Consider the following 16530-nt stretch of genomic DNA (forward strand, 5'->3'; position numbering starts at 1 on the left):
ATAGTATTAATATAGTATATATAACTACTATACTATAATAATGGTATAGTATTAATATAACCTCTAGATTATAAACCATGTAAGAACCCATCTTAACATGGTCAGAGTTTTCTTTTTCCTAGACAGGATGGGAGAGGCCCAATCCTTTTCTGATAAATTGTTGAATCCCTTGAGCCAATCTTCCCTGTGCCACAATGTGATGCCAGTTTATTTGATATGGTGGCACATGGAAGAAATGTTTGTTCCTTTGTCTAGATCCCTTTGTGTATCTCAGGCATTTTGTAACTTTTTTTTAAAAGAAAAGAAAGCAATGATGGGTCCAGTGATGGGCTGGGTGGGCGGCCATGCCCAAGCAATGCCCAGGAAGGGGAACCATCTCTCTGAATTACGACAGAAAAGATATGTTTCCCTACTTGGAAAGGAAATTAACCTATCTGTAGGTTTTCATGGTTCCTAAGGTAGGAATCTGAGGGAACAGTATTTTCACTAATGATTTTCACTGTGAAGAGAGAACTATATACCATGAGAGCTGGATTATCACCTGTGGATGAAGCCCCATCTAAACCCTTATCAGTGAGTGACTTATGAACTGAGTTACAAGGCTGTTTGCAAACCTCGCATCAGAAAGGGTGACACCCTTGTTGGGAGAAGTCTTGTCTGTGGTGGCAGCATTGTCCCTTTCTTGACTCCTCAATCTTATCATTGTTTTAGCCTTTCCAGCCACTGGGCTCGTGAGCTAGATCCTCAAGCTGGCTTTGCCAGCTCCCTTCATGGTGCTCCACATTTTACCTTAACCATCCATTTGATACAGACTGCAAACTTCCAGAGGCATGGACTATGCTTTGTTCATTACTCTCAGTTCCTAATGCAGCTCTGCCTACAGTCAGGGCCCATTGATGAATGGATGAATGAAGTGTAGCAAAAAAATGTTCAGTATATTTTATCTACATAGATAGTCTGAATAATGTAGTCAAGTTTCCAATCTCCTCCCCTTAAAAACTCCCCCCATGACTTTGCCTGCTGTCAAAATGTCAAGACTGTGAGCAAGTGTTTCCCCTGGTATGTTTTGCTACGTACGGTGACAGCCATGATGCCCCAAACCATAGCTTCCAGGTGAGCACCTATCACAGCAGCGCCCGACCACAAGAGATTTACACTGGCACTGGCCTCCAAGTCGACTACAGCTGGATCCGACTGAGCCCTGGGGGTGACACTTGCAGGCTGCAAGGAACAAAGGAAGGGAGGTAGAAACGAATGAATAGGCAGAGAAGCACCTCACCTTGTTAGTAGCTATAGTTTACCTCTCCCTCATTTAAGACCTCTTTAACACTCAACTCCCTCATCTGTTAAACAGGGATAATATAGGATCTGCCTTGTGGGACTGTTGTATGGATAAAAGGAAATAAGGTCTATGAAGTACTTAGAACAGTGCTGGTACATAGGGTGCTCAATAAACATTACTTAACAAGTTAACAGACTTAAAATTGGTTTTAAATAATTATTCTAATGTAATTAATACTATTGGCATTCTTAATACTTCAATTCCTGATGTTCTACATTGGTGCTGAATTTTACCTACTATTTTATTTATTTTTTAGAGACAAGGTCTCACTCTGTTACTGGAGTGGTGTGATCTTAGCTCACTGCAGCCTTGAATTCCAGGGCTTAAGCAATCCTCCTGCCTCAGCCTCCCAAGTAGCTAGGGCTACAGGTGTATGCCCCTTACTAGTTTTTTGTTTGTTTGTTTTTTGTTTTTTTGAGACTGAGTCTCGTTCTATGGCCCAGGCTGGAGTGCAGTAGTGCGACCTTGGCTCACTGCAACCTCTACCTCCCCAGTTCAAGTGATTTTCATGCCTCAGCCCCCCGAGTAGCTATGATTACAGGCACGCACCATCACACCTGGCTAATTTTTGTATTTTTAGTAGAGATGGTCTGTCACCATTTTGGCCAGGCTGGTCTTGAACTCCTGACCTCAAACAATCTGCCTGCCTCGGCCTCCCAAAGTGCTGGAATTACAGGTGTGAGCCACCATGACTGGCCCCCCTTACTAGTTTTTTATTTCCCCCTATTCCATATAGTTCATGAGATGGTGGGTACCCTGAACTCATAGCTCTGTCCTAAGGGAAAAAGCATTTGCCTGACATTCAGGAAGCCTCGACTCTCATTGTAGCTGTCACTCTACAGCCACGCTTCTCAACTGAAGGATGATTTTGTCCCTCAGGTGACATTTGACAAAGTTTGGAGACATTTTTGGATGTCACAACTAAGGGAGGGGGGTACTGGTATAAGATCTGCAGGGCTGCTGCTAAACACCTGATAGTGCATAGGGCAGGCCCCTGCAGCAAAGAATTATCCAGCTCAAAATTTCAGTAGTGCTGAGGGAGAAAAATCCTTCCATAGCTAAATAAAATGGGTAAGTTACATACAGATTTTGGGCTCCAATATGCTCATTTATTAAATGAATATTTTGGGATGAAAGAAGATGTCTGGAGTTCCTTCCAGCACTAGAATTCCAAATGAATATTTTAGGACCATTGTTCTAGCCATCTAGCCTACAAATGCTGCTGCAAAGTTTCTCTTTTACACACTCACTGTACTGTGCATTATGATTCCAACACATCAGCAGACCGCTCTGTGTATCTAATTATTGAGTGATGCATATTTTGGTTGTTGTTTGGAGTGGATGCTAACATAAACTGATTTGCTCTAAAAAGCATTTGTATGGATGTCAATGCTTCAGTAGAGTTCATTAAACAGATACATACCCACAGCCCCATCATGCAGCTTGGCGGACATGCTGATGATCAGCCTTTCACAGGCACCCGGGAGCACTTGAGGTCCCATTGCTGAGGCAATTTCAACACAGTTGTGAAGTTGATACTCATCTAAGTCCTGCTTGCTGCAGAAATTCTCCAATGAATTGATTTGGGGAATAAGGCCAAGCTTTTGAAAGAATGCAAAAAGACTTAACATTCAAACTATCTGCTGTATAAGATTCTACTTATATATATAAAAAAATTAGATCTATGAAAATAATGGTTGAAAGAAGACTCAACTCAATCCTTTAAGCTGGTTAGGACTGAAGACTTTTAAGATTTTCAATTTATGGAAGAAATATTTAAATATTTATATTTCTGGACTTGTGGCAAAGAAAAAAAATAAGCCTTTATCTTTTTACTGTCATATTTTTTACTTGCTAATATGTTTGCCTAGATTTGAAAGAGTAATAACATCAAGTTGGTTATTTTGAACAATTGGTGTTAAAAGCAGCCGTGAAAGTGGGTTTTAATTCAGCAGGCAAAGTCTGGAGACTAAACCTGTGCACAGATACATCTCCTCTAGTCTTCTTTTTGCTTTATCCATCCTGAAACCAGTTTCCATAGCCCTTTACTTCAACCCTCTTCAGTCTTTCCCTAATTGTCCTTTGACACACCCAGCTAGTGGCATCACAACCCTAGATGACCAGAGCTGACCCTTCGACAACACAGGTTTGAACTGTACAGGTCCCTTCTATGTGGATTTTCTTCCGCCTGTACTACTCCAAGACAGCAACGCCAAGCCCTCCTCTTCCTCCTCCTCCTCAGCCTACTCAGCATGCAGATGAAGAGGATGAAGACCTTTGTGATGATCCACTTCCACTTAATGAATATAAACATTTTCTCTTCCTTGTGATTTTCTTAATAACGCATTCTTTTTTCTAGCTTATTTTATTGTAGGATACAGTATATACTACATATACAAAATATATATTAATTGGCTGTATGTTATTGGTAAGGCTTTCAGTCAACAGTGGGCGATTAGTATTTAAGTTTTTGGGGAGTATAAAATCATATGTAGGTTTCTGACTGCATGGGGGGTTGACGCCCCTAACCCCCGAGTTTTTCAAAAGTCAACTGTATTTACAAGTGTCTCTTCTTTCTGCGGCACTCTGAGCATATGCTGTTACCTCCTTACTACACAGAGGAAACAGACCCTAGCAAAAGGCCTGGAGGTTCCTACTACCTGCCTCCCAAATTCCAGGTTCTCAAGTCTTACCACCCATCCAGGACATTTAGTGCTCAAGAAGGAAGAGGTATTGGAGTGCAAGAGGTATCCCATTGGTAAATCCTCTAACCTCACAAAACTCTTCTGCAAATTATGCTTGCTTTCTTTGCTCTCTTCCTCTCAACTCACATTTAAATGTGCTCAAGTCTCTCTCATCTATAAAATCACCTCCTCAATCGCACATATTCCTCTTGCCACTGCCCTGTCTCTGCCCTTTGACTTCTTAATAGCCAAATTTCTTAAACAATCATTTCCTTGCCATCACCCCTGCCTCATCTCCCATTCACCCTTCAAACCAGTGCAATACTTCTCCCCTACCCCATCCCTAAATGTTAGAGTTCCTCAGGGTTCTCTCATCAGCCCCCTCCTAACTCCACACCTACTTCCTAGGTGATCTTGGCCACACTGGAACACTGTCTGAATGGGTGCCAGCATCTGAATTTACATCTCCTGCGCCCCTGTCAGTTGTGGGCTCCAGATCTGCACTGATATCTAATGCCTATTAGTTGCCCCACAGGCACTGCAAAACAAACATGTCTGAACCCCACTTTCCTTTCTGTGCTTATTCTTGGTAAACAATGCTACCATCTGCCAAGGTGCTCAGTGGAGAAAACTGAGGGAGGTCATCTTTGACACCTGCCTCTTTGCTATCAACACTCTTGCCTAACGCACGTCCCCCACACACCAAATCACAAGCCTGGCCAATTCCTCCTCTTAGATGTTTCTAGGGTACATTTATGGCTCTTTGTTCCCCTGCCACTTCCCTAATTCAGGCCACCTGGATGATTATAGTGGCAACCCAACAGATGGCCCAGTGTCCACTCTTGCCACACCCAATCGATTTTCTACACTAAAGTCAGAGTGATCCTTTTAAACGCTGTTTGTCCAGATAATCTCCTTCTTAAAACTTTCCAGTGGCTTCCCATTGCCTCAGGATAAAAATCTGAACTTTTTTTTTTTTTTTTTCATTTTGCTATGCTCCTCCTGCTCATCCTCTCAACCCCATGGTCCTGAATATGGGAGGTACTGCCCCTTTAGGGAGCATTTTGGAAATTCGTGGAGGTGGTTTTAGTTGTCACAGCAATAGAGTGATGTTTATTACAGGCATTTAGCAGGTCGCGGTCAGAAACGTGGGACATTCTCACAAAATGGCCCCTATAGCTTTGGAAGTTCCATTGGATATTCATGAAGGAGAAAACACTGTTTATAGTTTGAGTTGAGAGCCTAACTCTATGTTTTTTAAACATGTTTACAACACACCTGCTTTCATGGCTGTCTCCCCTGCAGTGATTCTATCTATGTGAGCATCTTCCTACTTCATTGCATATTCTGGTGTATTCATGCCTGTACATGCACATATTGAAGTCTGATGATTTATTTATCCATTACTTTCCTTTTGTTTTTCTTTGTATTAATATTAGCATATTACATTGAAGTTATTTGGAAGTCATGTGTGCAGGTAGGCTATAGTGCCTTGAATTTCATTTCAGGATGGTAAGGAATATTAGAAAATACTTACAATAAAAATATTTTTAACAGTTAAAAAAGGTGGCATGGGGTTGGGTCAGATGAGGCTGAGAACCGCTGCGAGAGTCACACTGAGCTTTTTGGGTCTCTGCCCTGTCACAGTTCCAGGACCTCTAACCCCATGCTCTCGTTGCCTGGTTGTCTGCGTCTCCCCTTTAGTGAATAAGAACCGGGGTGGCAGGGATAATGCATGTTTTGTTTACACTTATGCCTACCACAGTGTCTAATTTATAGTAGGTGCTTCATAAAAATTTATTCAGTAAAGAATATTTACAGGTCTACTACTGTATTCTTAAGTTGATATGAAAATGACTCTGTGCTCTCCAAACACAAACCAAGTGGGGAGAGATGAAGAAGAAAGCCAGATAGGCTGGGGCAGGGGATGAGGGCAGCCAACCAGAGATTATTTACAGCTGTTCGTCTGAGCCATTGAGAGTTGGCCATTCTGGGAACTGAGAAGATGGACCAGATGACAAGAGTCCCTGTCAGCTATACGATTTTTTTTTTTTTTTAGACGGAGTGCAGTGGTGTGATCTCGGCTCACTGAAACCTCTGCCCTCGGGTTCAAGTGATTCTCCTGCCTCAGCCTCCCCAAGTAGCTGTGACTACAGGCAAATGTCATCATGCCCAGCTAATTTTTGTATTTTTAGTAGAGACGGGGTTTTGCCATGTTGGCCAGGCTGGTCTCGAACTCCTTATGTCAGGTGATCTGCCCACCTCAGCCTTCCAAAGTGCCGAGATTATAGGCATGAGCCACCGCACCTGGCCAGCTATAGGATTTTGTAATGCCATGATTCACTTCTTCTACTAGAAACTTTTAAGGACTTTATGTTTACCAAGTATATTCCATTCCATGGCTTAAAAAGAAGAATGGCAGTTTTATATTCTAGAATGCCTAATATATTTTTTACTCTAAACACAGTTTTATAAATGCACATACCATGTAATCTGGGTAACTGAAAACAAATTTCAGTGATCTCACAGTGCTTGCCAAACAAAAGGCATTTATGCAGAAGGAGCACCGTGGTTAAACAAAGGTTTCCTTTGGTCTTCTTGGTAATGTCCCCTGGTCTTAGATGCAAATGTTAATCTGGCTACAGAAAAGAATCAACTTTGAAAGGGCTGCGTCCCAAGCAGTCAAGTATCTTATCTTCCCTCAGCAACAAAATTGGTTGTATGGCATTAATCATGTTAGTCAGTGACAATGAAATGTGCAAGGACTTTCTCCTCCTGGACATTTTGGGTCAGAGACCACAGTGCACACTGTAGGTGCCCGGCCTAGGTCTGCCTTGGCAGGCTGGTGTACTCATCCTGTAGTGGGTGTGGCACTGGCTCCTGAAGCCTCACAGCTGTTCCCTTCTTCAGAAAACTGCACTCAGCCACCTGGTCCAGGGGTTTATGCACTCACAGTAGGGCGGATGGTGGTGGTGATGAACCTGTAGCTGGGCATATATAAGGCACCCCTTTGCCTCCAGGGAGGTTCAACTGTGTGGTGCAATCCAGGCTCCAGAGCTCCAGGTGGGATCAGCCTGAGGCCACACTTCAGTGGAGATCACATCCTTGCTTGGTTTCTTCCCCTGTCTTCCCCTATTTTCCTCACTCCTCTCCTCTCAGGAACACACCCTCAGTAAATCACATCAACCTGAGTCCCTGTCTCAGCTTCCGCTTTAGGGAATCTGGCCTAAAACAGGTCTGGGCCTTTTCCCAGATTTCTGACAGTTACCAATTATGGGTTATTCTCTTAACTTTTATTTATGCTTCAGGTTTTCCAGAGTTATATGTAAGAGAATGATCGATTGAAAACTAATCAAATTCAATATTTTCTTTTATTTATTTTTTTGAGACAGTCTTGCTCTGTCACCCAGGCTGGATTGCAGTGGCGTGATCTTGTCTCATCGCAACCTCTGCCTCCCAGGTTCAAGCGATTCTTGTGTCTCAGCCTCCTGAGTAGCTAGGACCACAGGTATGTGCTATCACACCTGACTAATTTTTGTATTTTTAATAGAGACAGGATTTTACCATGTTGCCTAGTCTGATCTTGAATACCTGGCCTCAAGTGGTCTGCTTGCCTCAGTCTCCTAAAGTGCTGGGATTATGGGTGTGAACCACCATGCCCCGTGTAAATGCAATATTTTAAAATTAATTCCAAATTATTTACTTATTGCATCTATCAAACATCATTGTAATGATTTTATATACATGTATTTCTTCTGTATTAGGCTGAGAATTATTTTTTAATAAGGAACCATATTTTACACTCCAGGACCAGCATATTTTCTGGCCCGTATATACTCAGTGAATGAGTGGATAATTTGGATGAATACCTTTAGTACAGCATCAAGTGATACTCTTTGGAATTTACAAAGTTTAGAAATATTTAGGACATAGATTTAAAAATCAAGGTATGTCGACTGTTATAAATTTGAGTTTCCTGATTATTATAATAACAGTAATACCCCTTAGTGATCTAGGACTTCATTAATTTCTTCCTTTCTCTTTAATTTGCTGGGGTTCCCAATTTTTGGCATTTTCTCCCCAAATTAAACCTATCAGATTTGATTTTCTTCCCTTTGTAACTCATATGTTGGTTAATGAGTGCGGTTCTATTTAAAACTCCTCAGTGGAGAAATGGATTATATAGTTAGGGAAATCATGACAGTTTAAAATTCCCAATTAAGAGTTTGTTTCTACTTTCTACTTTATTTCTACTATAATATGGTAGAATCTACCAGGTAGATCCTCTCACCTGAACTGTTACAGAGCTCTCTAGGTACAGGATTTATAACACCTTTGATTATGGTTGCCAGATGAAATGTGGCTGTGAAGTCTCTGTGCAACTACTAAACTCTGCCTTTTAGCTTGAAAGCAGCCATAGATAATATATAAACAAATGGGACTGGCTGTGGCCCAGTAAAACTTTGTTGGGCTGTATAGTTTGCCAATTAAGTCATGGTATTAGAAGATTCTCACAAATATGCAGAAATGCAATTTTAGTAAAGAAATTTTATTTTTATCCATGAAATTACTTTTTAAAAATCCCACACAATTCTATACAATTCTGTTGAAGTTGGGATGAAACTGGTACCTTCATACAGTACTAAAGATCTTAAAAATTAATTGGGAAGGCTGGGCACAGTGGCTCATGCCTGTAATCCCAGCACTTTGGGAGGCCGAGGCAGGCAGATCATCTGAAGTCAGGAGTTTGAGACCAGCCTGACCAATGTGGTGAAACCCCATCTCTACTAAAAATACAAAAATTAGCCAGGTGTGGTGGCGTGTGCCTGTAATCCCAGCTACTCGAGAGGCTGAGGCAGGAGAATTGCTTGCACTCAGGAGGCAGAGGTTGCAGTGAGCCAAAATCATGCCATTGCACTGCAGCCTGGGTGACAGAGAAGATTCCGTCTCAAAAAAGAAAAAAACAATTTAATTGGGGAACATGTTCCAGAAAATATTTTGACAAATTATTTCAAGAGCCATAATACCTTAGGTAAAGTAGGAAAATATTTTAAAGTATTTTAAAAAATATGTATCAAATATATATAGTAGCAATATATATCAATATAAGTATATTTCAAATGTATCAAATATACATAGTAGTAAAAAATAGAAGCAACTTATATGGCCAGGAATAGGGAAAATAGATAAGTAACTTAAGTAAATCTACTCAATGCCCAACTTTGCCCAGGGACAAGCCTGGGTCTGAAGGGCTGTGCAGAGTAAGAAGTTTGGAAGGAATGCCAGTCGCCCCACTCTGTGGGGGAAAGACGCTGGAATAAGTCACTCAGGAAATATTATGCATGGTTTCTAAAGATAAGAAGACGGCATACATACCATAAGAAAATGCTTATGATGAAGTGTGAGGTGAAAAAAATTGGCCTACAACATTGTATAAGCACTCTGATTTCAATGATACAAAAGTGTAGGATGTATAAAATGGGAACTTAGAAAATGATAATGATTAATGTGGTTGGATTTCTTCCACACATTTCCTACACCACCAGGGTGCTGTCGTGGCTCAGGGCAGGGATGTGGAAGCAGGCAGGGTGGCTCTGATTCTAAACTTCTCACTCACTAGCTCTGTGACCCCGTGCCTCTGTTCTATCACCTGTAAAATTATGAAAGTACCTGCCACACAGGGTTTCTGTGATTAAAGAATATGTAAAATACTCCAAACCATTACTGAGACATATTGTTATATAAGATTTGCAAATGCTATTAGTTGGCTTTTATAATTGAGCAAATATATTTACATTTTTTAAGAAATATTTCACTAGTGAGTCTAAAAGTAGTTATAATGGTACTTAGTAGTGAAGAAAGCACCCACAAAGCTCTGTGATACTTACGGAGTCCACCAGGATGTGTGAATGAGTATAGGACTCTCTTTCCAAAGGCTGAGAAAAATAGACGTCTATGGAATATTGTACATCTGGTTCTAAACAGATGGGTGTGGGAAGCAGCATGATTCTGTATTAAGAGAGATAAAGCAAAAATTCAGACCACAGAAGCACAATTATATTAGCTAAATGGCCATAGTATTTGGTAGCATTGCACTTGTGCTGGGCAGTGACCTACACTGTGGGCCTGAGGCCAGTGTAGGTCTAGACCAGCACAGATGGGTTGGTTGGACGGTAAAGTCACGTTCAGATCCTCTGTGGCTCTTCCATACGATTGTGCCAAGTATCAAAGTCTGAGAAACTATTGGCTATGGGTTGTTATGACAACTCTGGGGAAAGGATGGGACAGAGGTCCTCATCCCATCTCTCATGTTAACATCAACAGGATCTCAAAAAATCTCAAAAAAATTATTTTGTGGCAGGGTGCTGCAGCTCATGCTTGTAATCCCAGCACTTTGGGAGGCCAAGGTGAGCAGATCACCAGATCAGGAGTTCAAGACCAGCCTGGCCAACATGGTGAAACTCCGTCTCTACTAAAGATACAAAAAGTTAGCCGGGCATGGTGGAACGTTCCTGTAATCCCAGTTACTCAGGAGGCTGAGGCAGGAGAATCACTTGAACCCAGCAGGCAGAGGTTGCAGTGAGCAGAGATTATGCCATTGCACTCTAGCCTGGGTGACAGGGTGAGACTCTGACTCAAAAAAAAAAAAAAAAAAAAAAAAAGAATTATTTTGCCACAAGTTTCTATTGGGGCAAAATCAGTGGCCTCAATATTAGTAGGCTTTTACCTCAAAGATTCTCATCTATTGAGAGTAATTAAGCTGAATGTTTTACTCTTATTCTTGTTGCATTTTGCTTTCTTATATTTCAAAGCCACCTGGGGACTGGAATAGGAACACTCAAGATTTAGAGTCAGGATATCCTGGCTAGAATCCTGGTTCTGCTACACATTAGCGATGAGTTTTCGGTAAGTCATTTAAGTATTCTCCTTCTCAATTTTGTCTTCATCTGATAAAGACAAAACCTGCTGTACTGAGCTGTTATAAAGATTAAAAGTGATAATAAATGTAAAGCATAGTGTAGCACACAGTAAGTGCTTAATATATGTTACAGTTTTCTTCAGTCCTCCTCTTTCCCCACTTAGTTCCCAGACACAAATTACTGATAAGTCAACAAAATTCTAAGAAGCTTTCAATGTTTGAAGACAGGTCTGAAACATACCTGGTAGCCGCTGGTAAGGCAAAAGACTGAGGCTTTGACTGTGAAGTCTTGGGTACGCAGTGCTCACTCCCTCGAGAGGGGTTCACCATGATCTGGACAGTCCAGTCAGCTGCAGACTAGACAGGCATGACATTAAGGCATGTCACTGCACGGATGCAGGAAAATGTTTTGCACGCACATACATCTAGCTAATGGAAAGTGCATGAACTTGAATTTGCAACCCATAGGCCACTTGGCAAACAGTTTTGGAATTGAAAGAGTCTTAGAGGTTCACTCCCAGGCCCCAACTCTTTGATGTCTGAATTGTGATCCAGGCAGAAAAAGCATTGTTTCTCATGGGCTCACGGGCCTGGAAAAACCTTAGCTCTCCTGACAAGCCTAATCCCTAACCCCTGTTTCCCAGGGAGTTGACTCGTTTATCATGGCTCTGGATCACAGAACAAATAATAATAATTTGGAATCTTTTACAAGGAATCTATATATTGGGGAGATATGCAAATTTGCTCTATTCTGAAGTCTTACAATTTGGAAAAGCTTTTTCAAGGTGTCAGGGTCATGTTCTCTCTATAGATATATTAATCTATATTTATTTTTAAAGCCTTTCTTATCATATTCACTGAGCCAAAGTTCATTGATGTTCCTTGGCTTTCATTTGTAAGTGAGAAATACAGAATTATGTCCTATTATGCATTTCAAAGCAGATCAGCTGCTCTGGGCATGTGGCGCACCATGACAGCCTCCAGAATGTGGTCCCCAGTGGGGCTTGGGAGCCTCTAAGACCACACGCCCTCCAGCCATATCAAACATGTTTCAAAGGAAATGTTCAGTGGGTTTCAAATCCAAAGGAAGGTTAGGAACTATTGGTGTAAATCAACTATTTTTCTAATTTGGCTTGTATTCTGTTTTAGATATTTCTTAAAAGGCGGGCAGCAGGGGGTCTAGTAGTGGGAAACAAGAGGGGCAGTTTGCTTTTGGTCTTTCTCTTGTTGCAGGGTAAGATCCAAATGCAAACAAATGCCTCTGCTGCATCACCTGTGAGTCTGAATCTCTGCACATGTGCTGGTTTATTAAATTTTTACAAGAAAAGTACCAGGAGGGCAGGATTTGTGTTATTTTGGCTATTTTTCTTATACAAACAGTCACCACTTCCTTAAACCTGGTACCTTAAATGTATAACTCCAACTATAGCTTCTCTCCATGGGCTACAACATGCATGCATATGGGTCACTGTGCTGCTTCAATATCTTTAAGAAACCAGCTTTATAACGCTCCCCAGATGTTCGCTTTTTACAAATCTTTTTCTGATGAACCTATTCTAGCAAGGCTGAAATGGAAACAGTTCAAGAATGTATTTCTGTCAGCTTTTCACCACCGAAATTGGAGAGTTAAAGGATACCTGGGTTTCATAGCGAATGGCAATGGTGAAGTCCACAGGAAAGGGAATGTTGTTGACAGCAAATCTCAAGCCAGCCCCAGGGAGAACCCTGGCAAATCCAGGGCCAGTCCATGTAACAGGGTTCCCAGGAACTGGCTCTCCTAAAACAATGTGAACAGCAGGACTCTGGCCAAAAGTTTCCGAGCCCTAAAATGGGAGAGGAATGTAAACAGCTTTGCCTACAATCAAGGCCTGAAAGAGTTCAAGAAAACCGGTCCCCCACTGCACCACCCCCTGTATTTCCTGGTGTGTATAGGATTCATATGAGTCACAGATGAATTATTCTAAGCAGAATACAGTCCAGAATCCAGCTGAGAATAATGTGCTAATACTGCAGCTTTGGAACATATGTTACTGTATAGAATGATTGATTTGAAAGCAGTGTCCCGGGAAGCAACTTTAAGTACCCCTTGTGCTAATGAACTGAGCAAATACCACATGGATAACCTTGGGTTTTCTCAGATATGACTGTGGAGTTCTGCCCAAAATATGGAGGCTATTCCCATGCCCACTTTAAGGATTTTGCCTAATTGGGCATGACAATGAGAAAACCCACATGGATTTATTTTCTAGATATTTCTTCCATGCAAAATGAGAAATGCTCCTCTTCTATCTGCTTGGGAGCATGTAAGTATAAAACTCCTAACATGATTAATTAGAATCCCTGATGGTCTCTATACTGGATGTCAGCCTGAGGCCATCTGGACCCTGTAGATAATACCTCTTTAATTACTTTTGCATCTGCCTCTCCACACTCACAGCCTCCGCTCAAATTCCTCCTCTTGTTACTTTTGCCTGTGTTGCTGCAATAGTCTCTTGGCACTGTTCTCTTCTCTCTTTGGTCCAATACATATCATGTACTGCTGCCAACCAGGCATCTCAAACTCTTTCTAACTGCCAACAGAATAATGCCCAAGTTACCTGGCCTGGAGTTCTAGTTGCTCTGTGATCTACCCCAAACTGCCCTTCATTTGATAAATGGTTAGTAACAATTATGTGCCAGCTCCTGAATTAGGAATGCAAACTAAATAGGACAGGGCCTCTGCCACAGAGGAGTTTAGAATCTTGCATCTGAGGCAGAAATGTAAATGAGAAATTGTACTGTCAGATTGGGTTTTAATAGACAGAAGTATATGTAAAGTCATCCATATGCAATGTTTTTCAAACATTAAAAAAAAAAAAAAAAAAAAAAAAAAAAAACTCTTGTGAGGCTGGGTGCAGTGGCTCAGGCCTGTAATCCCAGCACTTTGGGAGGCCAAGGTGGGTGGATCACGAGGTCAGGAGTTAAAGACCAGCCTGTCCAACATGGTGAAATCCCATCTCTACTAAAAATACAAAAATTAGCCAGGAGTGGTGGTGTGTACTTGTAGACTCAGCTACTCAGAAGCTGAGACAGGAGAATCACTTGAACCTGGAAGGCAGAGGTTGCAGTGAGTCGAGATCATGCCACTGTACTCCAGCCTGGGTGACAGGGCGAGACTCTGTCTCAAATAAAATAAAATAAAATAAAATAAAATAAAATAAAATAAAATACCCTTGCAATTGCAGTAGACACTGTAGGTACCCCTCCCAAATCTCCTTTAGCTGTTTGGTGCACCCATCCCCCAGTTGCTGTGTGTGTGGCTGCTGACAGCTCACAGTTGAGCCTTGCTTTGGAGGATTGCTCTTTCATATCTCCCTCCCTAACCACCCAACACTACCTCTGGGAGCTCACAGCCAATGACTGATTGAGACAAGGCTGACCAGGTTGTCTCAAGTGGCAGGACAACTTTGCCTGCAGTGTATGCCCCTGAGCTCCTCTGAGGATCAATTCAAGGTTTGTTTTACCTGAGACCACGTCTCGTTCTCTTTCCTTTTCTCTATCTTTTATCCTTCACTCTCTTAAGAGTATTCCTGAAGAACATTTCCTTGAAAAATCACATGCAATTGAATCCCATCTTAGGCTCTCCTAGGGCACCTGACTTGACATAATTAATGCCAGACAGTTTACCTAAAAGTAGATCCTAAGATGCAATTCTGGAGGTGGATAATTTACTGTTTGGCTGGCAGTGAGGACCATGGTGGGTGACATGCACAGATGATCCCTGGCATGAAGTAGTGATACAATTGCTAAAACTGTCACCTGTGGAGAAATGGGACAGAATATAGGCAGGGAAGGGGAGGCACTGACTTGAGCAGTATTTCTGGCACTGAAAGATATGGGAGGCATCCACATCCTTTGATGTTCCAGTAAGAACTGTGGAAATAGGTGGCTGTTGTTGAATGTCTTTGATGAGAGAAAATGACAGGGTCAGGACAATCAATCACCAATGTAAAGCAAAGTGTGAGAATCAGAGGGCCTCCCTGGGGCATGTTTAAAGAGACTCTCATCTCCTTAAACTAGAGGGCAAGAAAAGCTGAATATTCTTCACAAACATTAATTGTAAGAGTTGCAGAACTTCAGAGAAGAGGCTGAATTATCAGCCTAGGTAAATTACTTATATAAAGATAACTGTCTATTGGGGAAGGGGGTATACCCATAATCTTTCAGTATTAATGGATACAGGATCTGAGCTTATGCTGATAACCAGGTATCCAAAGTGCCACCATGATCCCCTTGTTAGAATAGGGACGTATGTGGGTCCTATAAATGGACTGCTGGGCCAGGTGCCTTTCATAGTGACTTCACTGGATTTACAGAACCACCTATTGATAATTTTCTTCAATTCTTGAGTATATAATGGAATGAATCTGCTTTGCAGTTGGCATTGGTTCTTTGACTTGTGGGTTAAGAGCTCTTGTAGTAGGAAAAGACCAAGTAAAATCCCGTAAAATGAGCCCCAACCCCAAACCAAGACAGTACATAAAAACACTATTGCAAATCAGGGGCATCCTCAGAGTGCCACTCTCAAGACTTAAAGGATGAATGGGTGGTGGTTCTCAACATATCCCCATTTAAGGCACCAGTCTTGTTTCTGCAGTTGTTGGATGGATCACTGGCAGATGGAATTACCACAAATTTAATCAAGGTATAGTCCTACTTGCAGCTGTTGGGTTGGATGGAGCGTCTTTACTAGAGCAGATTAATACAGCCTCGGGAACATGCTATGTAGATATTGATATGCAAAAATGTTTTCTCTTCCATACTTGTAAGGAAAAAGGAACATCTGCAGTCCTTTGATGTTTCTATATTGTCTGCAAATGTGGTGGGGTGGAATGGTGGTGCTCTATTTTCCAACAAGGGCAAGTGGGTTCCTTCTGTAGTCTGAGAGTGCTGAGGAGAATACTTGGGAAGGGCAAGAGGGTATGTTCACAGTCTTGCTCCAGGCCTACTTACTTCTCTTGTTCTCTGTCACAATATAGCCCAAAAGGATCTGGACCATCAATATATTCTATGAAATACCACATTAGTACCCTACATTGAGGGCTAGTGAAGTGGGTGCCTCGGGCCAAGGTGATATCACATGACTTCCCACAGTGAGAACCAGCTGTTCTGTGGCCTTGGCCAGCACCCTTTTCTGAGGGCTGAGTGTCTAATTCACCACGATGGGAAAATATAATATCTCCTCTGTACAATAGATCCACTTTCCAGCAAAAGAAGTTCAGCAGTGGTCATGTGATTTTGGGATTCACTGCCCTTACACAAACCATACTACCTGGAAGATGCTGACCTGAGATGGCAGTGCATTGGGGCCCTTTAAAGATGCAGCTGAAGCATTAGCTTCACAAACTTGGAAATGAAGCCCAAAGAGATGGGCCAGTGCTCTTTGGGATGTTATGTACTCCTTAAATCAAGGCATTTATTTGATGCTGTGTCCCTAATAGGCAGAATACATGGGCTTGGGAGAACCAAGTAGGATTAGCCATGCCCACTATCACTCCCAGTAACCATGGGAATCTGGGCTTCTTGTCACTGTAATGTTACCACTC

General features: G+C 41.8%; 1 protein-coding gene across 1 annotated transcript in view; it reads right to left on the reverse strand.

Annotated features, from left to right (window-relative positions):
* LAMB4 (laminin subunit beta 4) overlaps nucleotides 1-16530 on the reverse strand; it is a 101956-nt gene that overhangs the window by 46333 nt on the left and 39093 nt on the right. Inside the window, exons 14-18 of the mRNA XM_015134674.3 lie at nucleotides 12583-12768; nucleotides 11187-11302; nucleotides 9915-10035; nucleotides 2766-2943; nucleotides 1078-1221 (exon numbers count right to left, since the gene is read on the reverse strand). Coding sequence (XP_014990160.3) covers nucleotides 1078-1221; nucleotides 2766-2943; nucleotides 9915-10035; nucleotides 11187-11302; nucleotides 12583-12768 — 745 coding nt within the window. The remainder of the gene's footprint in view (nucleotides 1-1077; nucleotides 1222-2765; nucleotides 2944-9914; nucleotides 10036-11186; nucleotides 11303-12582; nucleotides 12769-16530) is intronic.

This window comes from Macaca mulatta, chromosome 3 (genome assembly GCF_049350105.2).
Source record: "Macaca mulatta isolate MMU2019108-1 chromosome 3, T2T-MMU8v2.0, whole genome shotgun sequence".
NCBI classification, from domain to species: Eukaryota; Metazoa; Chordata; class Mammalia; order Primates; family Cercopithecidae; genus Macaca; species Macaca mulatta.